The sequence below is a fragment of the Pipra filicauda genome, unplaced genomic scaffold (assembly GCF_003945595.2).
Source record: "Pipra filicauda isolate LSUMZ 115617 unplaced genomic scaffold, ASM394559v2 scaffold5_size6683894_pilon, whole genome shotgun sequence".
Taxonomy (NCBI): Eukaryota; Metazoa; Chordata; class Aves; order Passeriformes; family Pipridae; genus Pipra; species Pipra filicauda.
Window position 1 is genome coordinate 6,118,553 of NW_024104754.1, and position 26,982 is coordinate 6,145,534.

General features: G+C 36.5%; 1 protein-coding gene across 1 annotated transcript; it reads left to right on the forward strand.

Moving 5' to 3' along the window:
• Positions 1-2,213: 2,213 nt before the first annotated feature.
• On the forward strand, positions 2,214-26,709 carry DNAJC10 (DnaJ heat shock protein family (Hsp40) member C10). Its single transcript, XM_027731517.2, has 23 exons — positions 2,214-2,666; positions 2,938-3,297; positions 5,048-5,213; positions 6,931-6,981; positions 8,357-8,439; positions 8,628-8,759; positions 9,624-9,717; positions 9,929-10,006; positions 11,249-11,292; positions 11,661-11,798; positions 12,915-13,004; positions 13,668-13,778; positions 14,549-14,663; positions 16,407-16,534; positions 16,801-16,917; positions 17,694-17,795; positions 18,829-18,984; positions 20,351-20,484; positions 21,997-22,050; positions 22,437-22,584; positions 23,016-23,135; positions 24,114-24,230; positions 24,777-26,709. Exons 2-23 carry the CDS (start codon positions 3,097-3,099, stop codon positions 24,786-24,788), a joined length of 2,391 nt encoding a protein of 796 aa, XP_027587318.1. The 5' UTR covers positions 2,214-2,666; positions 2,938-3,096; the 3' UTR covers positions 24,789-26,709.
• Positions 26,710-26,982: the final 273 nt, after the last annotated feature.

A 26,982-nucleotide genomic window follows, 5' to 3' on the forward strand; every position in this document is an offset into this window, starting at 1 on the left:
CAGCTGTGTCACAGCACAATTCTTTATATACGACCAGTACAGTGTACAAAGAGAGGTAACCCTATTTTCCCATCTAGATATGAACACATGTAATTTGAGAAAAAACAGTAGTTGCCAATAAAACCCCACAACAACAAAGAAACAAAAAAAACCTGAAGCATTTTATTGAACATTTTATTGATTATTATCAGAATATCAACTTGAAAAAAATTGCAGTAATATGATAAAACTAAGATACATAGCTGCTAAAATGATCAGAATCCTTAAGACTGTACAAAAGTATCTGCTCACCACCTCCTTTAATTAGGCATTCAAAGCCACTGACAAAAAGAACAGCAGAATGACTCATGGAATTCACTACCACTAGGAATTAAAGCAAATATTTGAGTGAACATTTTCAGGCATGCACTGTTTTCAAAAATATAACATTAATTTAAATTAAGTTAAACTTACTATTAAAGTTTTAATCATGAGTGAAATGCCTATTCTTGTATTCCTCTAGCTAAACAGGAGAGCTTTTACCCGTTTCACGATACATAGTTCGCTGCGAGTTCAGAGAGAGAACTGATTTCACTTACCTACCAGTTATTTATATTCCTCTAAGTGAAGCATAGGAAAAAAGGAAGACACATTTGGCAGTTAGTTACACTGAACTAACTTCAGACTGACATATTTCATATGTTTTAGCATGCATTCTTTTCTTAATACCCCTGAGAGACTTTATGTATCATCATGCGCTAAATGAACTTTTAACACTTGCAAGACAATATCTCCACCCCATCTGAAAGACTCCAAGTCACTGAATATGCACATAGAGAAACAAATGTTGCAACAAAAACTCAGTCCTTCTATATGCAGTCTCATTTAAATTCTGAAAATTGAAGATTAGAAACAAAGCTACCATCCACTAACCTACTTTGTCACATAATCAGTAGGAAGTAAATCTGTTTCAGCACATATGTTTTTCACCATTAGTTAGACAGATTTTTTGGTTTCTGTAAGTTTGTAATAACATGACAATTATAAACTAATTTCTCTGGTACACTATACTTGAATACAGTTTTGTGTTTGTTGACTGAATAGGTTTTTTCCCCCCAAATATTTCACAATGGAAATGTTTATTCAGGTAGCCGAGACCAAGAAGCAAACACGAAAGGAATCAATTCCCTTCCAACAATGAGCCTTATGTACTTCTACGTCAGTTTAACACCGTCTGAAGCAGAAGCAATTAGAACTCACGATAGGTTTCACCTATGTAAATGAGAGCAAGTTCAGAGAGTGAACCATAAGACTTTTTGACATAATTTCAAACAAAGGAAGTGGACGGAGGGGCAAACTGCAAAAAATTCTGGATTATAAGAATTGCAATATAACCCAGAATTATCTTCGAAACAAAAAATTCTTGCAAAGACTTCTTACAATGTATATGTATTTGAGAACCTGCTTTCTGGGCCCTGGTTATAAAATCATGTACGTTTTGCCTCCACAAACAGCAACAACTGGTTATTGAGAGCTTAATAGCTCTCAACCCTATCTGAACTTGTAAAAGAAGTCCTCCCCAACCTCCAATCACTGCTCAGTCCCTTCATAACCCTCGTCTGGACTGGGCTGTCAGCCTGATCCCAGAGAGGCCAAGCACACAGTGCCTTCCAGCAGGGATCCAGCATCCCCAATTACTCTTTGCGTGTCCTTGGTCCGCCGCCCTCTGCCCTCACCGAGAAGTCTCTGGCAGCGCCTTAGGCCTGTTTGTTTGCGGACATTTCTGCCTCTGTCGACCTGTGCCGGGCAAGGCAAGTGGGCCCGCAGAGGAGACCACCAGGCCCTGGCCCGCCCGAGGGAGCCGCTCCCCACCCCAGCCCTGCCGGGGCCGAGGCAGCTCCTCGAGCTGCGGGGAATCCCGTGGGGACACGGGCCCCTTGGCTGTAGGGACTCGTGAGGCACCTTCGGGTGCGGTCTGGGCTCAGGGCACGGACTGGATGAGAGCCTGGGGCGAGCTCTCCTCAACTCCACCACCGGCACCTCTCTGTTCCCGGCCCCCTCCACCGGCGGCTGATCCCCGGGGACGCTGTGCCTACAGCAGACACGGCCGCCGAGGGCGGCGCGGCTGTGGCAGGGGCGGGCCGGGGGCGGGCTCAGGCCCGGGGCGCCCCGCAGGGAGCGACCGGGAGGGGCCGGGCCCCCGGCCCGAAGCGGGCGCGGCGGCCACGTCACCCCCGGAGCCGCCCCGCCCGCCTCCGGCCCGGAGCCGGATCCCGCCGCCCTTCCGCCGGCGCCGGGGGGACCGCGCTGCCATCCCATCCTGCTCCGCGCCCGGCCCGCTCCCACCGGCGGCTCCCGCAGCCCCGTCGGCACCGCATCGCTCCCCAGGGCTGGCTCGGCATCGCACCGCGCCCGCGGGGAGGGCAGAGCGCGGCGGCAGCCTCGACCCGGCCCCGGTGCCTCCCTCCCGCCCCGGCCCCGGTGCCTCCCTCCCGCACGGCCCGGCCGCCCCCGGCCCCGGTACCTCCGGCGTCGGCGGGTCCCGTCGCGAGTGCTCCGACCTCCGGCGCCCGCCCGGCTTTTTCTGGAGGGGCGTCCGCTGTCTCCTTGGCGAGCAGCCCCCGCCCCTCGGCGGGCTCAGAGCCACCCGGCCCCGGCAGAAGAAATGCCCCTCCGCGCTACTGGAGGTGAGTTGGAAGGAAAAGTGAGCCCTGCTAAACCCGCCTTTTTTAATGTGATACAGGTGAGTGGCAATTATTGTAATTGAGTGAAGCTTTGCGTGATTACCTCATTCACAATGAAGAGATGGTTTGTCACTTGTGTGGTCCTCAGAAAGAAGGTAATTAGCCGTCAACAGTGTTCACGTGCAGTCTGCACAAGCTGGTAGTGAGGCTCGTTACTGACCTGTATTTATTGAATAAGTATTATTTGATTTTTTTTTTCCCCCTCTTCTTATAGGTTGTAACTTTTGCAAGTTATGACATGAAGTAGAGCAACCAGCATTTTGAAGAGCTCTGCCGTAAATACACCTGTATCTCTGAACATTGGCAGATTTACTGGAGCCTCTTCCCAAAGCCTGCTCGAATCAGAACGTGTAAAATTTCCAAAGGCTTCATAATGGAGTTCTTAGCATCCAAAGGAGATTATATTAGATATTTCAAAAGATCTTTATTGCTGGTTTTAGTATGTGTAATAGTTCTTGTGTGCACTGATCAGGACTACTATAGTTTACTTGGAGTGTCCAAAGAAGCAAGTAGTAGAGAAATACGACAAGCATTCAAAAAGCTGGCATTAAAGTTGCACCCTGATAAAAATCAGGTAAGTTACATCTTTATCAAGTCAAAGCTGTAGAGTTAATGGAGCTCAGTTGGTTAGAGCCTGGTGCTAATAACGCCAAGGCTGTGGGTTTGATCTCTGTATGGGCCATTCACTTAAGAACTGGACTCAGTGATCCTTGTGGGTCCCTTCCAACTCAGAATATGCTGTGATTTATTCTGTGATCTTAATGTTTAAACAAAAAGCGCTGTTATCTAAAAGGTTTCTCTGTTATTGTGAAGTAATGTAACCTCTTGATAACGTTGTTCAACTCAGATTTTCTGCAGAGAAAATTTACAAAAAGGGATAGACTTGTCATTCACAGTTGTGTTGAATTTGGGCTGTATTAAACTGCTGTAGTAAAGAGAGTCAAGATTCTTTAATTCTCAATTCTATTTTTGTAAATAGAGGAAAACTTACATGTGTACTGTATTACCTTGTTGGTAATGATGAGTTTCTCTTTCCATTTAGCTTAGGGAAACTTACTGTTTCCCTACCATCCAGTCTCATCTAAATAGCAAATAACAACAGCCTCTTCTGAGACATCAGTCTCTAAGTATCAGATAGGACAAAACAGAGATTTTGGGACTGACAAGGCATAATGATGGAGGTTATAAAGAGCTGTAGACTAGAGAGAGAGGACCTCAAACGGCTCAGTCTGTGCTACCATATTTCTGAAATGCAAAGAAATCATTTTTAAACCTAAACAACATCACCTTTTCCTCAAAATGACTTGAAATAAGCAGAAATTCACAGGAATATGAGGGTTTAGATCTTTATATGTACAACTGTACCTGCATGGAGCCCTAAAAGACAGCAGTATTCCATATAAGCTCAGGGCCTGCCTTCATAGTCTATGTTGGGGCCTCTAACAGAGCTTGAAGAGAAAGGCAAATGTCAACAAAGTTAGAAATGCCAACTTGGACCTATTAACTGCAAATTTTGTTTTCCTTACCTTGATACCTTCAAAATAATGACATTTTGGGTCAGATTCTGTAGTTTCCAAGTATGCAGATACTCCTAAAGATTTTTCAACAGGTTATTTTCAACATTAAAGATGATATATAGAAGATGAAGCTGTTAGACGAATTCCATAATGGTAATTAATTTCCCACGTATCTTCAAGAAAAGTGTCTTGTGAATGAAACATGTAAGCAGAAGTTGAAAGAGTGGGAGAGTGGCGGATTTTGCACACCACTGTTACACTGCACCGGCACAGAACCCAAACTTGGGTTCAAAATACGTCTGCAGATTTTTCACCATTCTAATTCCAAAGCTACCTAGAGCTAGAATGTTTTTTAAATAAAAAAAGGGGGCATCTGTCTACACTGTAAGACAGAAGGGATGAATCTGTCTTTATAGCAGAGATTTTGAACTTGATGAGTGGGGATTCTGGGGGAGTGGGAAAGATTATAGAGCAAATGGTAAGTCTTCATTCTTGAATACTTTTTTCTTCCATTGTAGAGAGAGAGTTGAAAGAAGAGGGATCACTGGAGAATGTTACAGCCTCCTTCCAGTTCACTTTGTATTTCAGTTGGTAGTTTAGTGAGGATGAAGAAATAAGGCGAGAACACATCTGTCTTCAGGAAAAGAAAACTTTACTGTAGTTTATTTGGAGATTGCTGTGCAATGTCTGCTTCTATCACAGCTGACATCATTAGTAGGGATATAAGTCAGATTCCCAAAGTTTATTTTCTCAGCATTACACGGTTTATTAATTAATTAATTACTAATTATAGTTTTCTTTACATAGAATGATCCAAATGCACATGAAAATTTTTTGAAAATAAATAGAGCATATGAAGTACTTAAAGATGAAGATCTACGGAAGAAGTATGATAAATATGGAGAGAAGGGTCTTGAAGATCAGCAGCAAGGAGGTCGTTATGAAAGCTGGCACTTTTATCGCTATGATTTTGGTAGGTTATGATGTATGTTTGTGATTTGCTTAAAACAGTCACCAGTGAATGTAATGTCAGATCTTGTTATGTGTTTCTGATGTATCCTCTCCAGATTTCTGTCTGTTCTGTAGCTGTCATTTTCTCTCTGCTGACCCAATATTTTATTTACCCTGTTAATGGCTACTCAGAAATGTAATAATCTATTTACCTAGCCTTTTGTTCCTGCTGCTTACCTTTTTATAGGTTATCTAACTTCTCGTTTATTTTTTTTAAAGTGCAAAGACTTTTTTTCACTTAAATTTCAGCAGGATTCTTTTTAATGCAGAAGGACCTTTTTTGTTTAGATAAAGTATTCTTCAAGTGGACTTTGAGAGGAGATTTTTGCACTGTCCAGCCTATTTTATATGAAGTTACACAATTAGAGATCAGTAAAGAGGTAGCAGAAAATGAAAAAAAACCAATTTATTTAATGTTTGTCTCAAAAAATTTTAGGTAGTCATAGGGAAAGGCTGCAATAAACAGTTCTCAGAGCTTCTGTAACACAAGTAAGCTAAAACAGGAAGCTGAGGAACATGGTTTGATTGAGATCAAATAAAGAGCTGAAAGGAAACTCCACCTTGGCAATAATTTTTTCTGGTATAGTTCGATTTAGTATGTCCCAATCTCTAAGAAATTCATGTCTGTGAAAACTGAAATTGAATAAACCAATGTTGCAGCTATCACAAAAAATATGGAAGTTATCCTGAAAGTTCTTCAGATAAACAGATTTAAGAAATTTTATCTGCTTTAAGTTGCACTGCTTGATTAAAAAACAATATACTCAAATGTCTATTAACCAGTCTTTTGGAGAGCGCCTATTTTATATTTTATATGTCTGTGTATATATTAAAATATAGATTTATATATATACTTTATATATATATATGGGTGAGTATATATATTATATTACAGGAGATATAAATGGATAGTTAGAAGTACCTTGTCACTTGTAGAAATTCATTTCTCTCATTATTTATTTCTATTTAATCCTTGTATACCTCAGGTGAAATGACATCTCACCATGTTAGGTACTGTAAAAGATCTGTCACCATAGTAGCATAATATAATATGGTGTAATAGTATTTTTGGTAACTTTGTGCTGCCTTTCTTGTGTAGTTGAAGTAGTAGTGTTTTGTAGTGATGCCCTGGGTGGGACTGGTTAGCTTTGCCTTCCTTGCTTTTATTTTGTCCACTTCATTCCACTGCATTTATACATTCTGTCAGAGGAAAAGCTTGTGGCTGAAGCACCTTTGTGATCTAAACGTTTAAATAACCAGAGGCTGAGAGAAAATGTGAAGGCTTCTGGACATTGCATAAACCTCCCAATGAGAGCTGAAGCTTCTCGAATTTTAATCTGACAGCTGGTTGATGTTATTTCTAATGCTCTTGCCGTAACAGCGGTAGTTATAATTCTCTGCTTGCTCAGTGGTTGGTCTGCTAAAATACCAAAAGGACTGTTCTGTTCTGTTCTGATAGTTGCTTTTGTAGCATGAGAGTGCAGGAGTTAGCAAGAGGTTAAACTAAGGTTACATATTACTAAACAAATATAGCATTTTTGTAAAAACTGTCTTTGCCAGCTTAGTATTTCAACTCAAATCTAGTGTCTTCTGTTTTCTGTCTTGTGAATAAGATGACTATTTGTTTCTTTGTTTTAGAGATGGAAAAATAAAAAGCAGTTGTTGGGTTTTTTTAACAGGTATTTATGATGATGATCCTGAAATTATAACATTGGATAGAGGAGAATTTGGTAAGTTTTAAATAAATGACTGTCTGCTTGACAACATGGCAACCCAGAGTAACAATTTTTATATGTTGAGCTGTGTATCTGTAGGCTTCTATTACATATCTATACAAAAACCTCTCAGAAAATCATCTTCACGTGAGAAAACAAAAAAAAAAAAACTCCCTCAGTGCTTCCTGATAAATGCTAGTTGGCAACTAGATCAGTATCGATAAAAAATTTAGATTAAGTTTGAAAGATACTTTGTGAGATCTGTAAAAGGACATAATTTTAATTAAAATTTTGTTTCTCCTAATTTACCATTGCTATTTCTCTTGTATGAAAATGCACTTGATAGAACTTTTCTGTCATTTTTTTCTGCGAAATCCAGTCACTTGTGCCTTGCACAAGAGGCTGCACAAGAGGTTCAAAACCAGAAGGGGATACCAGATACAAAAAATACAGCCAAGTAAAACAAAGTGTGGAAAGATAACACTTTCAGTGAGAATATTGTCCTTTTTTTTCTTTTAAAATTAAAGCTGTTTATAAATAAGAGAGACTAGAGAGAAAAAATATTAGATTTTTGTGTGATTTTTCATCTGCATTTTGAATACAGTTTCCTTTGTACAGACTGGATCTACATGTTGAACTAGTTTTGTAAATTCTTCTGTTAGCAGACCCTCATGATGCTATTTCCTGGGAACCTGGTTTTGCTTTGATTAATTTGCAGAGCCTGTACAGTGCTTCATTGTCTTTTTTGTGAGGTTATTTTAATATAGGCAAATACAAATTAGAAAATCCACTATAAAAATTATGTCCAAATTGGAAAGGTTGAAAGCTATGTAATTCAAGCTGATAACTGCTCTGGGTATATATTTTGTTGCTGTTGTTTTCTTTCATAAGAAAGAGTATTTAATTATGTTTCCCCTGATTTTTCTAGTAATCATATTAACTTGGATTTTTAAATTGGATTTTTGCATATTAGACACAAATTCTACATAGAAAGATTGCCAGGTGGAACCCACTAAATACATAAAGTGATATAAGGAAATGGAAAGTTTCAGTGGGTAAAAATCTTCTAGAACTTGTATTTTGTAACCAGACTTGAACTATCACACATTTCATCTAGATTAATCTGCGGAGAGCACTTTTTTTCTTAATTAATAGAACAGATGCTGAAAGTCAGGGTGCTGATAGCTTCTCAAATGTGACTTTTGTGCACCTGCCTACAACAGTATGTGCGAGATACAATCTTTATCTCATCTGTGTTACTGTTACTGTGCCTGACATTTAAATACTTAGTACAGCTTTTGGGGAATACAGTATAGTAAAAATGTAAGTCAAGATATAACTATATTGTGGATGTGCATGACTTACCTATCATTTTCTTCTCTCCATCTAGATGCTGCTGTTAACTCAGGAGAACTATGGTTTGTGAATTTTTATTCTCCTCGATGCTCCCACTGCCATGATTTAGCACCTACGGTATGTACAAGTAAATTAACTCTGAAAAATCATTGTTTTTAGTAGCATAAAACTTAATGAAGTGGATATTTACACTGAATCTGAAACCAAAGACAACAGTTCAGAATGGCAGAAGTAAAACATGTGCTCGATTTTCATTATATCTTGATAGCAAAATAGCCTCTATTTTTACTTTTTTTTTTTTCCAGTGGAGAGAATTTGCTAAGGAGATGGATGGAGTAATACGCATTGGAGCTGTCAACTGTGGAGATAACAGAATGCTTTGTCGAATTAAAGGGATTAACAGCTACCCCAGTCTGTATGTTTTCAAAACTGGAATGGTGAGTGATAAAATTTCAAGCGTTTTTAAAATGAAATCTGGAACAGTATTTCTTTAATACTTGTTCAGTCATAGAGATTTATATAAAGATCTTCCTTTTAATATGTCACTCCCTCTAATAAATTTAACTTTTAAAGTGAACTTTAAAATATATACTTATTAATATGTATAATTTATAATATATATATATAATAACATAAGTGATAGTATAGTTTTAGAATGGTTTTTCTGAGTCATTTTTGTGTGAAACATCTCACTTCTGATTCAGGAAGCTAGTGTGAGCAGCAGTGCTATAGCAAAGCAACAAGTCTCCTTGAACAGTTTCTCTTACAGTGTTGTAATGGACTTTTCAAATACAAAGCATAGTCTGTGGTTTTGAGTCTAAAGAATATGACCATATGCCTAAAGAAACTTGGAAATTCCTTCCCTGAGGTTTCCTCCATGCTACCTGCATTATCTATGTTGCTCTTTACAGCTGCTTGTTAAGTAGTGGTGCTGGGCTGGTGTACAAATTGCACTTGAATAGATGGGTACATTTTGACAACGAGAAGTTTTGAGAGGTTAAATGCTAAGTGGAGCAAGTTTTATTTAAATAGAAATACAATCATTGGGAGTTGGTGTTTCTAAGGCTAAATTATCCTTATGTGGCTGCATTTGGAAAGAAATCACATTACAAAATTCAAATTAAGGTTAAATTCCAAACATTGCAATATGGGAGGGAGAGAACAGTTAGAGGTTAGAGGGGATGGGGGGGGAGTGGTCCTGCAGTTATAATACAGTTATAAAAACGCAGTAGGTTTTGGGATTTTTTTTTTCATTTTCTTTTTTTCTTAAATTTATAAGCTGTACTCTTTGTCTTCTATAGCAACCAGTGAAATATTATGGAGACAGGTCAAAAGAGAGCTTAAAGAACTTTGCCATGCAGTATGTTACAAGCACAGTCACTGAGTTATGGGCAGGTAATGTTCATGGATTTTGCTTGGGGGGCTGTTCTTGAAATTACTTTTACAATACCAAATATGGCAGAATTATGTATATCACTGAATCTTTTAACTGTTGCTAAGTCTTATTTTTGAGTTTAAAAACAGTTTATGTAATTTGCTAATATAAACCTTGTTTCCTAGTCACATTTAACTAGTCACAAACTCATGCAAATTGTTTCACTCTTAGGAAATTTTGTTAATGCTATCGAAACTTCATTTGCTTCTGGCGTTGGTTGGCTGATCACCTTCTGTGCTGAACGTGGGGGTAGGTATATTAAATACTTTTCAAATAAGGTGACAGAAAAAGAAGTACTTTTGTTGACAGTGGCATAATACCTTTTGCTTCCAAAAAAAAAGGTAAAACATCTTAGGTGATCACAGTGTTTGGACTGTGGGTCATTTAAGCTCCGTTTTAGAGGCACTTTGACAAAAGGGACATTAATAGAAAAATTATGCTACTGTGCTTCTGTAATGTCCCTTGAGTCATTAAAGCAGCAGCACTCAAGTGTAACCCATCAGGAAGGGAAGTGGTAGTAAAAACTTCTATCTTCAGTTTCCAGCTGAAGCTCAAGTGACAGATATTGCATAGGTACATGCCAGCTTGTCATGATAGCTGAGTAGAAGAAAGGATGTATCTCCCCTTTAAACCACCAGTATTCAAAATTTAGCTGAATAATTTCACTTAAGTTAGGTTTGGACATAGTAACTGGCTCTTACCGCTGGTTTCATGGCAGAGTTTAGATTCACATTATTTTTTGTAGCCGTTTGTCACTGGCTTTTTTGGGATCAGTATAAAGTATATGAGAACATTTCCTTGGTTAGCTGGTAGTGCTAAGTAAATGCACTACACCTTTCACAAACAAAGATTTCTCAGCCTTATGAAGAGACCTTTGTTCTGTGAACCGAATAACCAGAGCTGCAGTCTTGGATTTACATTTGTAAATAGCTTGATTTCAAGTTGCAGCCTTCTTGTTAATAATTTTTCAGCTGTGGTTCAGTTAAGGAGATGCATCTTCTTATTTCAAAAAAAATCTGCATCCAAAGGTAACTGCTCAAAGTCTGAATGGGTAATTAAAGCACGTGATGTATTTATTATAGTGGGCGATTATTTGTATCACAGAAAATGGATATTTCTATTGAAATATCATTCCAAGACAGTGTGTAGATACCTCTTGGATTTATTTTTTTAAACACTGATTAACAAATTTTAAAGGTCAGTCTCAGTATAGCAAATAAAATAGTAACATTTTTAAAATGAGAATTCTATGTTGAAGCAAGAGAACATTATTCATGTTTTTTTTTTTAATTTAGCATAGACAGTCATTAAGTGCTCATTACTAGGTGTTACAACTCCAAGTCACTGAAATACTGGATGAACAGCTAGGAAGCATGCCTTTACAAATGGTCACATTTGGAGGGAGGAAAGGGTAATTCTAAGCAGGAGTAGGTTTATTACATTAAGAAGGCAAAGTTTTATGTTTGTAAATAAATTGTTTTTATTTTACAGATTGCTTGAGTTACCAAACACGCCTTAAGCTAGCTGGCATGTTGGTAAGCAGTGTTTCACTTTGAAAGCATTACCTGTTATATTTAAAACAAAATAACAGAAGTGAAAGTGTCAAATTGTAGCTAAAACTCTCACTGAGTGTAGTGGAACCAAGATTTCATCCATTAACTTTTAGAGAAGTAAAATACTTTGACTTAGTAGCTATTGAAATAACATTAAATTTTTTTAAGAATTTCATAAAATATGAATGAGTATAACTAATGAATTACAGTGTGGTTTTCTTCCATTTTCTAAATGTATATAATTGCCTGTGCTGGGATTTTCAAAAGCATTTCTGAACCTGGAATTAAAAAATACTTTGCTTTGGTTTTGCACTTGTTTTTGGTTTGTGTTGTTTTTTTCTTAATTACAGGAAGGTCTTGTTAATGTAGGCTGGATGGACTGTGGCACCCAGGGTGAGCTTTGTGATAATTTAGATGTCTCATCTAGTACTACTGCATACTTTCCACCTGGAGCCACCATAAATAACAAAGAGAAAGGAGGTGTTTTGGTATGAGTTGTTTTTCATTCTGTATTTAGATAAAGTGATAACCATGTTAAAGGAATGTCTAAATCATTTTCACACTGATTATATACAACTGAAAAGATATTTTTTTCTTATTTCTTCTAAGCTTGTTTGCTCTGCTGTGAGTTTATATCCCTCCTGTCTTCTCAGGCAGTGATCCTGGAGGTAGTCTCCAGTTTGCTGGTGTGCTGGGAGAGGGCACAGGAGTACACTGCAGTAGCAGCAGCCTGTAGCTCTGCCAAGCCACCTCCTCAGGAGCCTCCCTGAGCAGCTGTGGGAATCCAGGGGTAGGGTGTGCTGTGTGACAGGCCCAAGAGCTATTTCTAAAGCTGTTACCCAGTTATCCTGGTAAAAAGGATAGCTTCTGCCAAGTAAAAAGTCATAGGACAAGAGGAAATGTCTTCAAGTTCTGCCAGTGGAGGTTTAGATTGAATATTAGCAAAAATTTGTTATCTGACGTGTGATAAAAGTACTCCTACAGTGTCTGTCAGTACAGATTTTACTGCTCAGCTCTATTTTAATATTACAACCTCCTCCTACATTTGTATGGTAGTTTTAACGTTCTTAATTGATGGGAGACATTTCTGTTTGAGGCACAGTTGTTCCTTTGTTGTCACTACTGTTATCTATTTCTTTCAAAGGAGGAAATTATAACCTACCTACTTTGAACCTTGTAACTTACCAGCTCTGACTTACTGATTCATATTACTTCTGAAATTTTAGAAATTACAGAAACTTAAATATCTGTGCATTGCAGTTAAGGAAAGCTGTAAAACTAGACTGGAAATTTTATAAACTTGACTGTTGGGTTTGGCGTGAAATTTGAATTTCAGACTTTTAGTCCTTGTCTTGACAAAATACAATTTTTTGAGTTTAATACTGTAGGCAAATGAGCTAAAAAGCAGTATTCTGAGAGTGATGTTTGTGAAGTTATTTGTATGGAAAAGAAATTGGTCAAATAGCATATTATTAACTGCATGCTCCAGTTGATGGAAAGGAAAAAATCAGAATAATTTCCCTGACACTTTTAGTACTGATCATCAACAATCAGGTTGATGCTTGTAATTCCTTGTAATAAAGACAGTTAACTTTCTGTCCTAGTTTCTTAACTCCTTGGATGCCAGAGAAATATATCAGGAGGTAATGCAGCATTTACCAGACTTTGAAATTATTTCTGCAGCATCATTAGAGGTAATTTTTTAAAAGTACATTAAGATTTCATAGTATAAATAGTATAATATTAGATATTAGTATAAAAATATATCATATATATATATAGCTTATATATTTTAGGTTTTTTTTACAGTTTTCAAAACCTGTTGACACAAGAACCTAGTATTTAACTGAAAATTACTTCTTTTTCTCTGTACCCAAAATTATTTAACATTGTTTGTCTACATTTATTTTTGTTGTTTAGCAAGACAATGAAAGTAAGGGGGGAAAATTTCATAGGAAAATAAAAACCACAGAAATTGCTATTGCAACTCACTCTGCAACTGTAACTTTCTGGTTATTTTTTAAATTAACTACATTGTAGAGAATTTTGTTTTAAATGTATTTTGTTAGCAGCATGCTTTACAATAGGAAATGGACATGAAAACAAAAAGTATAGAGGGTAGCTTGTAGCCAGCTTGTTCTTAGATTTTTTCCTCTTTCCTGATTGTGATGCAGTAAAAGGAAGTTTAGTGGAAGGAGTACACGAAAGAATTTATTTAGGAGGTCACATGGAGATTAGATGAATAACTGGGCATTTGCCTTTATAAAACACAGAAGAATTTTACAGGTTGGTATAATTGGGATTAATTTTTTTTGTCTTGTGTTTTTCTTGTTTGTTTTTTTCCCCTTGGTTTAAAGGACCGTCTGGCTCATCACCGGTGGCTGATTTTCTTCCAGTTTGGGGAGGGTGAATCAAATGTACAGGAATTTAAGAAACTTAAATTTTTACTTAAAGATGAACATATTCAGGTTAGACTGCTCACTCGTTTAATGTTAAATTCCATTTACATCCTGAGAACAAGTCAGTATGGTTTTTACTGTTACTAGCAGTTGCTACCACCTGCCACCTCTGGTAGTGAAAGAGATGCAGTATAATATGGTAGCTCTGTAATAAAGTTTTTTATTTAAAGCAAGCAATTAAGTTTTCCATGCAGCTTGAATATTTAAAAGTAATTAGGAAAGATTGTCTTTTAAATCTGCTCTCTAATGGGAAATGTTGCTGCAGATCCCATTCAATTAACAATTCCAAGTTAACACTTCAACATCAAATTTATGTATGTATGTATATTTTTTAATTATTCAGAAAACCCTGTGATCATGTTGAACATTTTCTTAAAAAGAAACCAAATTCAAACTTTATACTAAAGGACTACGGCTTGTAGTAGTCTAGAAGATATGTATTTTAAAAAAATTGTTGCTTTGAATAGAAGAATTCTAATGTCACATTTATTTTAGATGTCTTTCTGCTTCCTTGCTATTTTATTGGGGGGGGGTAAAGGGAGTTAAGTTTTTATTCCCCCATTGTGGCCTTTAAATTAAAAATTAGCAAGCAACCTAATATAGTTGTGCTAGTAGTTTTCCTTGAACATCCTAGTTTGTCTTAAGACCTCTGTTGTTTATAAAAAGGCTACTACTTTTCCATATTTTTACCTTTTTTCCTAACTCTTACTGCCTTTCAGGATATGTTAATGTATATAAATTAGGCTACTTTAATTAAAATGGCACTGTCTGTTAAACAGGTTGGCAAGTTTGACTGCCTTTCTTCACCAACCATCTGCAACAAACTATATGTCTATCAGCCTTGTTTAGCAGTCTTCAAAGGAAAAGGAACTGGAGATTATGAAATTCATCATGGTAGGGGAAACTTTCGCAATTTTAAATCATTACATAATCCCTTTGAGATGACAATATCTTTGGCAAACTGCATTCTTTTTCCCAAAGAACAGTTTTGTAGCTTTAATATTTGCTGGTTTTCCTCTGACTGTAATGTAGCCTTGCACAAACTTACAATTTCCTTTGGTTTTCTTTTTTCTATTTTTCCTGGGTAAGCAGTTATCAGATGCCAAGAGATGTATTTAGTCCTTATTATGATGTCTGTTTCAACATCATTTACATAATTACCTACAAATCAAATCTCAGAAGCTGATCAAGACAGCTCCTGCTTTGGGTAGGATAGCCAAAGAATGCTGTAAGGCACACCCTTCATAGAGGCTTAACATGCTAGTTACACAGTGCAGCCAGCTTCAGAAACTTGGATTTGTTTTCATGTATCGCTGCAGTAGAACTAATTCTGTGCTTTGTTAACTTCTGTCCAAAAGAAAACTGAGACTTTTACCACTTACTTTCATTTTCAACACAGCAGTTTCCTTTCAGGAAAAGTTGGGACTATATTACTGTTTAATGCTGAAAGGATTCAAAAATGCTGGCTGAAGAAGAAGGGAGCCAGAAGCAAAACTGTAGTTTACAGTAATTCATCCAGAATGTGGCACAAGGCAGTTACATAAGATGAAGTTCTCATTTTTCAGCCTCTGCAGTATCAGAAACAGCTTGGTAGAATTAAGTCAGAACCTCAATACTGTAATGAACAAGAAAGGAAAAAAAGTTTTTTACTACTTAGAAGATATTAGATTTACCTAAGGGCAAGAGATGATTCCATACATCTAATGATTGCTGCCAGGAAAAACCTTATATACTTTTTGCAATTTCCACTCCTGCAGGGAAGCCAAGAAAGGGTCATATCCATACAGCATTTCTATAATGGTATAGATTACAGTGTAAGAGAAGTGCATTGGACTATAGTACACACTTTTTTTCTGAATGGTTTTGTTTACTGTTTACAAAATAGATAGCATGTAGAACATTTACCAATAATCATCTCACTCTAGTATTTGTGACAAAGTAATACTCAAAAGGATCAAGCTTTCTTATAAGCTATGTTGAAGGGCTTCAACAGTTTAAAATTACTTATTATGAGTAATAAGTCTTATAAAGTCATTGTGCAGTGACTTAAGATTTGATCACCCTGAAGTTCTTATTCTCAGTTCAAGACAAACTCATTTCTGCTGACAACTATGTATACAAAGGGTATGAAGATACTTGATCGTTGCCCATTGGAGCTGTGTGAGCAGGAACTTCAGTTACACCTAAATAGCTGTGATTTATCAATATTACTTATTTTGCTTGAAGTTTTTACTGTGTCAATCCCTTTGCCAAGTCAAGTGTATCTAGAATAGTAACTTTTTAATTCCAGCGATAGTAAGGCAGTAACACAGCCACAAAATTCAGTCATTTTGTTTTATCCGAGACATGTTTTGTCTTGGAGAAAACATTTATTTGGCTAATATTGGGTAACTATCCAGTTTAATATTTAGCTAAATATCAACTATCACCTACAGTATGTCTTGCCTGTGTAGGTTTGGACAGTTTAACCTTATCTTCCTGAGAAAAAGCAAGTCAGTACCTGTTAAATTTATTTAAGCAAGCCATGTTTAAAGATCAGACAAGGGAACTGAAAGACTCCTGTTGCTTTCACAGAGTTTTCTAATGATATTTCTCATAGGAAAAAATAAAATTTCCTTTCTACATTGTTCTTTGAAGGAAAGAAGATCTTATATGACATTGTTGCATTTGCCAAAGAAAGTGTGAACTCCCATGTCATCACTCTGGGACCTCAGAATTTTCCTGAAAAAGATAAGGAACCATGGCTTGTGGATTTCTTTGCACCGGTAAATATTTAATATCTACATTTTTCTTCTTCTAAAATCTGTTCTGTAACTATGTAAAGAGGTACTAAGGAGTATCTTAGAAGGATACTCCTTCAGGATCATGAGACGGTATTCTAATTCCTCATTCCTTGGCAGCACTAGTTCCTAGACTGAGCTTTGTATTTAGTGGAGTCTGTTGTCAAAGCAGCATATTATTAATCTTAAACATTCTCCTGAGAGCCAGCTGCAGGGAAAGCAATTGGACTTACTTGCATTTTGTTTTCTAGTGGTGTCCTCCTTGTCGAGCTTTGTTACCAGAGCTGAGAAAAGCATCAAAACATCTTTATGGTCAGCTTAAATTTGGAACACTAGACTGTACTGTCCATGAAGGGCTTTGCAATATGGTAAGCTGCAGGAACTAAAAGTAAAGAAATATAATCCTTTTAAAGAATATTATTTTCTTCTAGCTGGGGGTAGAGGGATAAGGGCAGTCCTTATCAAGGACTTATGAAGGACAATGCTTGTCCTTTAATGTCACTTTCTTAAAGGGTAGTAAACTGAACCAGCATTTGTATCATAATCCTTTTCAAAGGAGCAAACTATGTAACCACTACAGAAAATATAGGTCACATTTTGTTCTGATTTCATAGTGTTACTGGAAGACTCTAGAAGTGTTAGAATTTAGTAATTCCTGTGGAGTTTTTTTTAATGTCTTAAAACACGTGGAAAATGAGCAAAAAAGGACAAGCTTTTTCAAGTTTTATTTAGATGTGTTCACACACATCTAAATCAGAATTCAAATCATGGAGGTGTCTGTGTTCAATAGTAAAAAATAATTATTCATACAGTACAAACATTTCCACCTGAGGACTGGGAATAGCTTTAAACTTAAGGCTTAGAGGGCCCATGGATTAATTCTTGTATTTGTGGAGCACAGCAAAAGAATTACTGGCTGGTTTTTAAATTGAGAACACACTATGCCATCTCTGAATACAACTGGCATCTTCTCTGTACTGATTTTAATGGTGTCAGATTCCCACCTGCGTGTAAGTCTGAGCAGTTGCACTGTACAAACAGAATAGATGAGCTGAATGGATGAGCCACCAATACCAATGACAGTTAGAGGTGAGTACCAGAAAGCTAATCATTCTCTGCAATTTCTTATTGTGTGTTTTGTTAGCATAACATTCGAGCTTATCCAACAACGGTTGTGTTCAACCAGTCTGATGTTCACGAATATGAAGGACATCACTCTGCTGAGCAGATCTTGGAGTTTATAGAGGTATGTGAATTATAATGCTTGTTGCAGTCCTGTACGCAGCTCATCCAAAAAAATATGTTCTTTAGTTGGAAGATTCTAAGATTTCTTTTTTTTTTTTTTTAATTACTTAGACTAGGAAGATAAAGGGTGAAAAAACCTCAGGCAAGAAAAGTGACCCAGCAACTGTCAGTCAGGGACTTGACACCTAATGGACTCATTTCCCTACTCTGTCAAGTAATTTCTTTGAGATCATTAGCAAATAAATTAAGATCTCTTCCAATCTGCAAAGTAAGAGTAATGATTTCCATCTCACAGGGAGGGTAGAGGAAGTAATTTTACAGCACTTCATATTTTTAAGGTGAAAATGCTTCACATACACACCTTGACATAGGATGAGGTTCACATTTTTGTCAGTTTGCTTGCTGCTCTACACATTTTTTAGCTGTCCTTGAACTAACTTAACCCACAGAACTGCAAATCACTGGTACTGGTCATTGTTGCTGTTGGAGTTGTGGCACCCAGCTTTGCTCCAGCACTCAGGTTCTCTTCACTGCTATATCCACGGGCTATTTTCCACTCTTTGAAGAGACCGTTCTCCCCAGATAGAAAAAGCAGGTGCAAGAAACACATGCAGAAACAGGTGGAGATTAGTCTTTTACAGTTGATATTCAGAGGCCCATAGTGTGCCCTAGGTATTCTGCATTCCAGCCTAAATAGCATGGCTAAGTTTCATAATGCCCGTTCTTGCCATGTAAACTGAATTTCTTCCCTTTTACCTCTTTTTATTGAGAAAAGGCAGAAAACCTCTCTTTTGGAGCCTGGATGTATTTTTTGATAGCTTTTCTTAACAAATCAGGCATATGATTTGTAGGCTGAAGGGATGACTTTCAACGCTTCTGTGCTTTTCAGTGGTGTGGAGACTTCCCTAACACAGTAGCAAGCAAATTTCACAGAACATTCTCAGAATTTGGTGCAGTCTGTTTGTACATGGTGGGCCTAGATATGGGATAACTTATTGTTGCACAGCGTATGTCCATAAGCTGTCTTTATTTAGGATCTTAGGAATCCATCGGTTGTCTCCCTAACACCAGAGACATTTGTTGAATTAGTTCAGAGAAGAAAACGAGAGGAGATCTGGATGGTGGACTTCTACGCTCCGTGGTGTGGACCTTGTCAGGCTTTAATGCCAGAATGGAAAAAAATGGCCAGGGTAAATGACATTCAAATATTTTTCTGCTTTTGTTTCCTCTTCTGGGGAACTACTGAGATGATGCAACTGGTTTCTTAAGAACTGTCAGCTGAGAAAACCTAGAGATTTATATTGCAGACAAAACAGTTTTATATTGTTTCAAATACAAAGTTTTTATTTGTTTTTTTAAAAGATTCAATACATAGATACTATAATCCAGTTTTTCCCGTGGGTTACAAGTGTATTTTCCAATATCTAAGAAAATTTATAGAGTAACTAGCTTTACTTGGTGCTTAGTGCTTTATATAGGCAACAGATCTGCATTTGTTTAAAACAAAATACGACAGAAAGACTTATAATAAATTAGGTAAGAATTGGTGGAAATAATTTGCCACTTTGTTCCCAGTGTTCTTTATGATCACGAGGAAGGAAGCACTGAGGAAGTGCTTTTTGAAGGAAGCACTGAGACCTTGGTGAAACCTCTGACTTGAATTTCAGATTAAAGGAATTCAGTCGTGCCCAATTTAATTACTTCCTATATTAGGAAGATTTTTTTTTTCCAAGATCTTGTTTTCTTCCCTGAAAATAAATGAATGTTAAATCCCATACACTTCAAAGCTGATTATCAGTTAGCTGAATTACATGTACTTCAAATATGGAATTTTTGGGACTGGGGAGGGTGTTTTTCTTTTGCAAGGTCATTACAGTGTTCTCTTATTTGAAAAAGTAATATTACTATACTGACAACCATTCCCGGAGGTGTTTCCAGGAATTTGAACTAGAAACTTTTTGGAAAAAAAATAGAGCTTTGGAAACAAGCCCATGACTTTGAGACATTTAGAACTCAATTTGACTCAGAGTTCTAGCCAGGATTTTATATCTGGTGAAATGTCTGTTAAGCATGAGTAGCTCTATAGTACACATTCAGTAATCATCAGCTTCCCCACCCATGCCAAGTAGTTTGGGCCTTTGCGACAAATACAGTGTGTTCAGGACACAGACCAGCTGTGCAACTGATAGCACATCTGCACTGTACCAGGATCTGTCAGGGTTACTGATGCTATGACAGCAAACACAGTAACACGGTATTCCTTCTACTAAATAATCACACTTGTAGGTACCTTTGGGGTCAGGTAGGTGCCTTGTGAGCCATGTGGATGCAGCTTATATTAAATATACGTGCATGATGGGAGTGCAGCTGGGTGGCTGGCTCTGGTACTAGTGATCCTTTTACAAGGAATAGAAAGCCTTGTGATAATCTTGGTCTGTTTTGTTGAGATTTTTTTTCCCCTAATTAAGTGATTAAGACTGAAATTCTGAAGAATTACTGAAATTGTAGTAGTATTGATTACATATTTGATTGTAGGTTTTCTTCTTTCTTTTTCAGATGTTAAATGGATTAATCAGTGTAGGCAGTGTGGATTGTCAAAAATATTATTCTTTCTGTCACCAAGAAAGTGTTCGGGGATATCCTGAAATAAGACTCTTTCCTCAAAAATCAAACACAGCTCATCAATATTAGTAAGTACATTGCTTCCGTTTGGGAAACATTACATGATGTGGAACAAGACAAATACTGTTGTGTATTAAAATCATCATAACTATTAAAATAGGCTGTTATGATATTACTGTACTGGATGCCATTGGTTTTGTTACTTCAAACTACTGTCATTTTATTTTGCCATTTCAGTAATTTGAAGTGACACCAGAATCTTAATTTATATTTCATGTTCTTTATTAATTGCCTAATTTGCCTGTTAAAGTAGACGATTTAAATCATATAATATAAAAATACCACTAGGCGTAATTGATTGCAGCTTTATCTTTAGAGAACAGAGTGATGTAGCTGTCTGCTCATCCTCCCTGTCAACAATCTGTTAGCACCGTTGCAAAAATTGTCCATTGCATGTAGTCATCCATTCATCTGTGTCATTAGTGTGGAAATATTATTAATTAACAAAAAAAATTCTAACGGAAATAAAATCTGTCCACAAACAGCCTGTCCCTCCATTTCACAGTACAGTTTGAAAATCCAGGGATTTCAGGAAGCACATACATATTTTAAAGACAGATAACCATCTGAAAGAGCAGATGTGTTGCTTCATTATTTCACAGATTGGAACTTCTATTAAATGCTGGCAGATAGTAAATTGTAATGCCTCTTCATCGTAGTATGCAATAGCAGACTTCAGTAGCTTTCAGCATTGCACTGCTTGCTTTTATTTAGTTCTTCTAGAAAAAATTTCTCTTGAAAGAAAAATTTTTTTTCTTGTTTAAAACAATTACGTTGGTGAATATGACTGTTAAGTGCCAAATTTCTAATCATGAGCCAGCTATTTTCTGCAAAGATAGGGAAATTTGTGTCTTGAAACAGAGATCACCAAAAACTATCAAATCAAATTTTGAGCAGGTAACTGTTGACAAATACTTTGCTAAGAAGTTGTGGATCATAGCAGTGGATATGATATCTTTCACTGATATCAATGATAGCAGTGGATATGAATCCCGAACTAATCTTTTTTTTCTAACCTGAGACTGAAATTTCAAAACTAAGCAATGCCTGGAAAGTCCAAATACTAAATCCTTGTCCAAGTAACTAGTTTGTCTGGCTTTTCTAATGTTAAATTAAGGGAAATGTATATACGTGTATAATTGTTTTATTGTAATGAATGAACATAACATGAAAATATTACAATATTCTGATTTAGTTCTCATGTTTCTTAGAGCTTGCAGTTTAATCTGGAGTATTACCAAGGATCATTAATCCTAAATACTTCTAGCTATCAAAGGTTATGTGCTTCCTTGACATAGAATTTTCTTCTCTTGATCATCTAGTCCTTAATTCTGTAGCTTTGAATTGTATTTACAAGACTTTCATTCATTCAGATTTCAAAGCAAGGTAGAAATATATCCTAAAACATATGCATTTACATTCTTTATTTGTTTATCTTCACTCTTCAGAGTGAGGTTGGTTTTTTTCCAATATAATTCAAACTACTGTGCAACTGGATTTTTGTTTTCTCTTTAATACAGTAGCTACAATGGATGGCACAGAGATTCCTATTCACTGAGAGGCTGGGCATTGGGGTAAGTTACTGCATTAAACTTTGTTCATGAGCTGCTTATATACTTTGCTTGCTAGGAGAAATAAATATTTAAATACTATGTGAATCAAGAATTAGAAACACTTAGGTATATGTATTGCTTAATTTAAGATGTTAAAGTTCCTACATCTTTTATCTTACTTTTTTAAAATGTGCAGAAATAGCATACTTCTTGCTGTCCACCCATTTCCTGAAGACCATATTATTATTTTGTCTACCACTTTTAAAAAGGTGATTCTCTTATAGTACAAAATGTGAAGTAGGGGTTTCCAGACTACTAATATTCCTAATTTCAGGATCTTTTCTTAAATGGAATTTGGATATTGTTTAAAGTTTTGAATGTATGACTGTTATTCCTCCTTTCCACAGATATTTACCACAAGTGTCTGTAGACCTCACTCCTCAGAGTTTCACAGAAAAAGTTCTGAATGGGAAAGATCACTGGGTCATTGATTTTTATGCTCCTTGGTGTGGACCTTGCCAAAATTTTGCTCCTGAATTTGAGATCCTTGCAAGGGTAGGTTTTTAACTGTATTAGCAGATTGTTATACTTGTAAAGGTTAAAACGTTATTTATCAGCACTTTATTTCTCAGCAGTCATCCAAAAACTACAGCACTGCAATAAGCCTCCTTCTCAGACACACAGACCCTCTCTTGAGACAGATTTCAACTTATGATGGGGTGACCTTTGGAGCTGTGATGTGCTTTTGTGCTTTGCCCTGAACTGGAGTGCTCTGCTGAACACAAGAGACTCCTGATACGAGGTTAACAGTCTGGGAAGCAAGCAAGCAACTATGCTGAAATATTTAAAAGATTTGAGAAACAGGTTTTTTGTTTACTTTTAGCTGCAGTTTAGTTGTTTACTGTTATTGGTGGCTTATTCCAGTTATTTGCTTACACTCACCAGTGGAAACTTGAAGTTTGTTTCTAATAAGCATTTCTTTTTAGGCCGTTAAAGGAAAAGTAAAAGCTGGGAAAGTAGACTGTCAGGCATATGGTCAGACCTGTCAAACTGCTGATATCAGAGCCTATCCTACTGTTAAGTTTTACCCCTACCAAGGAACAAAGGTAAAGTGTCACCTGTTGCTGAGCAGGTACTGTTAGTAGATGTATTTCATTTCACATTAAAACTGAAGAGAATATTTCTGTAACATATTAAAGTGCATTATTTATACATTTTGGAGAAACAGTAATAATCAGTTTTGTAATACTTAATGGCAAATTAGTAAAACAGTAACTAAGATGTGGGCTTAAACAGACAAGGGTTTGATTTTGCAGGGGTCTTAGGTGACAAAATGTTTTTCAACCTTTACCAATTCTATCACCAGCTACCCAAAAGCAGGCAGTCTCTCTCTAAATGAAATGTGGACAACTTCATTTTGGCTAAGGAGAAATATAATTTTGGTTAAGGAGAAATCTGATTATATTAAAAGAGTAATTCTGACTTAAATAATGTATTTTAAGCTAAAAAAATTAATTAAAAATATATTAAATTTCAAGAATATTATAGCCAGCTTTTTAAACTTATTAATGCTAAAGAGAAAGTATTCAATGATTTCAGTATTCGATGATTTCTGATAGTTAAGGCAATTCTCTTAATTATACTTTACTGGTTTTTTCACTGAATATTTTATGGGAAATTCTAGAAATCCCTCCACACAAACCCACCAAATTCAATAAAATTTTCTGTAATAAAGAGTAGAGGCTTTATAGGTCTCAAAAAAGTGGCAGACTTGGTAATAGCTGTCTACCTTAAGTACTTAGCTGAATAGGTGAGCAAATTGTAACTATTTCAGGTTCCTTTAAGGATCAAGACAAAATTTGTGTAGTTTTGAAAATTAGGAGCTAAGAGTGGTTCTTACAGTAAAGACAATTAGCATTGTTTAAACAGAGACAAAAATATATCCATGAATCATAAATCAGCCTACCAAAGCCATTGTATTCTGCCCTGCATTGCTCTTGAATTTTGTCTGAAAGTACACAGATTTCTATTCAGTGTAAAATTGTGGTATATATTACCCATGCTCTATTTTTTTTTCTTTTAAGAAAAATGTTCTTGGGGAATATATAGACAGCAGAGATGCAAAAGGTATTGCTGACATTTTGAATGAAAAATTAGAAGCAATGCAAAATAAAGGAAAAAGAAAAAAATCTAGAAATAAGGTAAGAACACTTACTGTGGGGCCTCTTGCAAAACACTTGCTGTAAAGACTAACTGCTTAAAATGATGTTAGTATTGGTTCTTTATCTGTAGTATTAAATGCTGTATCTTCAAATAGTACCAGGTACATTTTACTTCCAGTCTTGTTTTTGGTTACTGTTATTCATTCGAACTCAGTTCTTGATGTCTACAGATGTAACAGAGAACAGCTGCAACATCAGTTGTGGCAGGACTTTATGGGACATGGACATGTCTGTGGCACAGCTGCGTTAGAGATAGATGGCTGAGCTGCACTGTATCTTCAAGTGTAACCCTTGGACTAGATTTAGTAAGCAGACACCAAATTACAGAGGCTGATCATTGCAAGATTGGGGTTGGCATTTAACTCAGAAGATATTAACACACAGCTATTAAGTAGCCCGAATTCTATTTAAGAAACATTTGTCCAGTTGAAAAATTGGTACTACAGAAAAGTTTAAAATCACAGGAGAAAATTATTTTTACTCGTACGTTGAGAGAAACTCCACTGTTTATTTTCTTGTCACTAGGATGAACTCTAAGTGGTACCGAAGTTAGATATGATTCAAGATATTCTGAAGCTGTGAATATAGAAGACACCACAAGGAAAATATAAGGATGGTTACTTTCCTGACAGGACAGGAGAGATGAAAACAAGTTTGAGTTCACAGGCATATGTGACTGTATGAATTCTGTTAAACTGTGGGGAGATTAAAGCATTTTGGTTTTGGTGGAGGCATTCAATGTTTCTGCATGTCCCTCTTCTGATATACCAGCTACCTTCTTCCTGGCCAAACACCGGAGTTGACCAGCAATGTGAACTCTATTACTTTTGCCTACCCATTTACTAGTTCCTTATATTTTTTTCTGTCTCTTTTCAAATGCTTTTTGAATGTGGCACTCAGCCTGTGGCTGAATATGCACTCAAACCACTCTGCAATGCAGAAACATAATGAGGGATTGTCTATTTGAAAGACAAACAATTGTACCTGATAATTATTCTGCTTTGGGGTTGCAGTATTGTCTAGTCAATTGTTAAGAAATAAAATCAAGAAATGGTAGCAGGATGTTTACTGAATTAAATTGCTTTTGCCCTTGAGTGGATTACTCTGCAGCACTGGTGGTGCTGCCTGGATGAACAGAACTTTGAAGAGCTTCTTCAGTTGTTTGGTTTGTTTTTGGGGTTGTGTTTTTTCTTTTTTTAAGTAAGAAAAAAATAAAGTAATTCAAACTCTGTGTTTCATTGACTTTCAAAGATTAAGTTATGCCACTGAAGCATCTGGTTAAGTCATTAGGTCATAACTTTTATTATTGTCTTTTTAGATATTTAAATATGAATGTATTCTGTGGACATAGTTAACCTCTTGGCATTACCACTGTCCCTTTCTCTGGAGATATGGTTTTAGGTGGTTTGTTTGTTTTTTATATAACCTTTAGGCAAGCAGGATAGCAAGTGCCTTCTTTAATAATGAACAATGTATATTGCAGTATCTCCTCCTAGTTTTTAATAGAATTCCCACTCTAAAGAATAATATTTTTCATAGCTTCTCAATAGACAAGAAAAATTACAGAAGATGACAAAATGTCTGCAAACAACTGTTTCATGTGTTCAATAAAATGCTGCTGAGAACTTGTCAGATGAACTTCTCTCCCTGCTCTCGATATATTTAGATCTGGCATGACTAGTCAGCTTAGTATGAGTATTACAAATTTGTAAATACATTGTTATCTACAAGTAATTTTTTTCATAAAGAAGGCAGCAAGAAAGGAAGAGGTTCAGATAACTTTGGGACATTGAAATGTTTCTTCCCCGATGGTCAGAGTTGCCTCTACTGATTTGTGGGTTTGCAGCACATTATTCTGAGAAAGAAGAGAACATATTGCATCTATTTTTAATGAAGTACACCATCCCCCATCCAAATCAAACTTCAAACTCAATCACAGTCAAAAATTACAATTTTAATACAAATTCTGTTTTGGTCAGTTTTTGCGTGTCTCTGTAATTGCAGTTCTCATGCTGTACTGTAATGCTGGAGAATGAGGTCATGGTTACATACTCTAGGATTCTATTGTTAAAAATCTTCTAAAAATAACCTCGTGCAGACATTTGTACAGTTTCTTCTTTATGCCTGTTTATACTCAGTTTCTCTCTTATTACTGCTTACTGGAACAGACTAGTAGAACAGTCTCCTCCCTAAGATGCCGGTAACTTCAGAACTTTCTGGTTTTGCTATGGCTTTAGTCATACTTCAGTTCTTCATAAAAAGTTACTGTATCACTTCCTTCTCAGTCAGTCATCTGAAGCAATATAGGTAAATACTACGAGAAGACAACACTGCTGCCCACATCAAAATATTCTCTACCCTGACTTACTTTGTCTTGGCAACTGGTTTCAAAATTCATTTAGACTGTGGGTAAGAGGATTTAGTTTAAATATCAATAAAATTCATTTTTAAGATTTAATTCTGCATCATGATATTCTCTTTGCATCCAGAGTTTTAAATTTCAAAGCTCGAGCCCAAATGGATGTGTATGGGGGAAAATGACCTTCAGAACAGAAAAAACCTGTAGGTGATGTTAAGTTTCTAAGATTTTCCAAGTTTTCATGTTTGTTTTTTTTTTTTTTGCCAGCTGCCCTTTCTGTGTTTTCAGTAAGCAGCCTGGGGGGAAGATGGAGGGGGTAATAAAATCTTGCCTTTATTCCTAGCCATACAAATAAATAAATAAAAGCTTTTA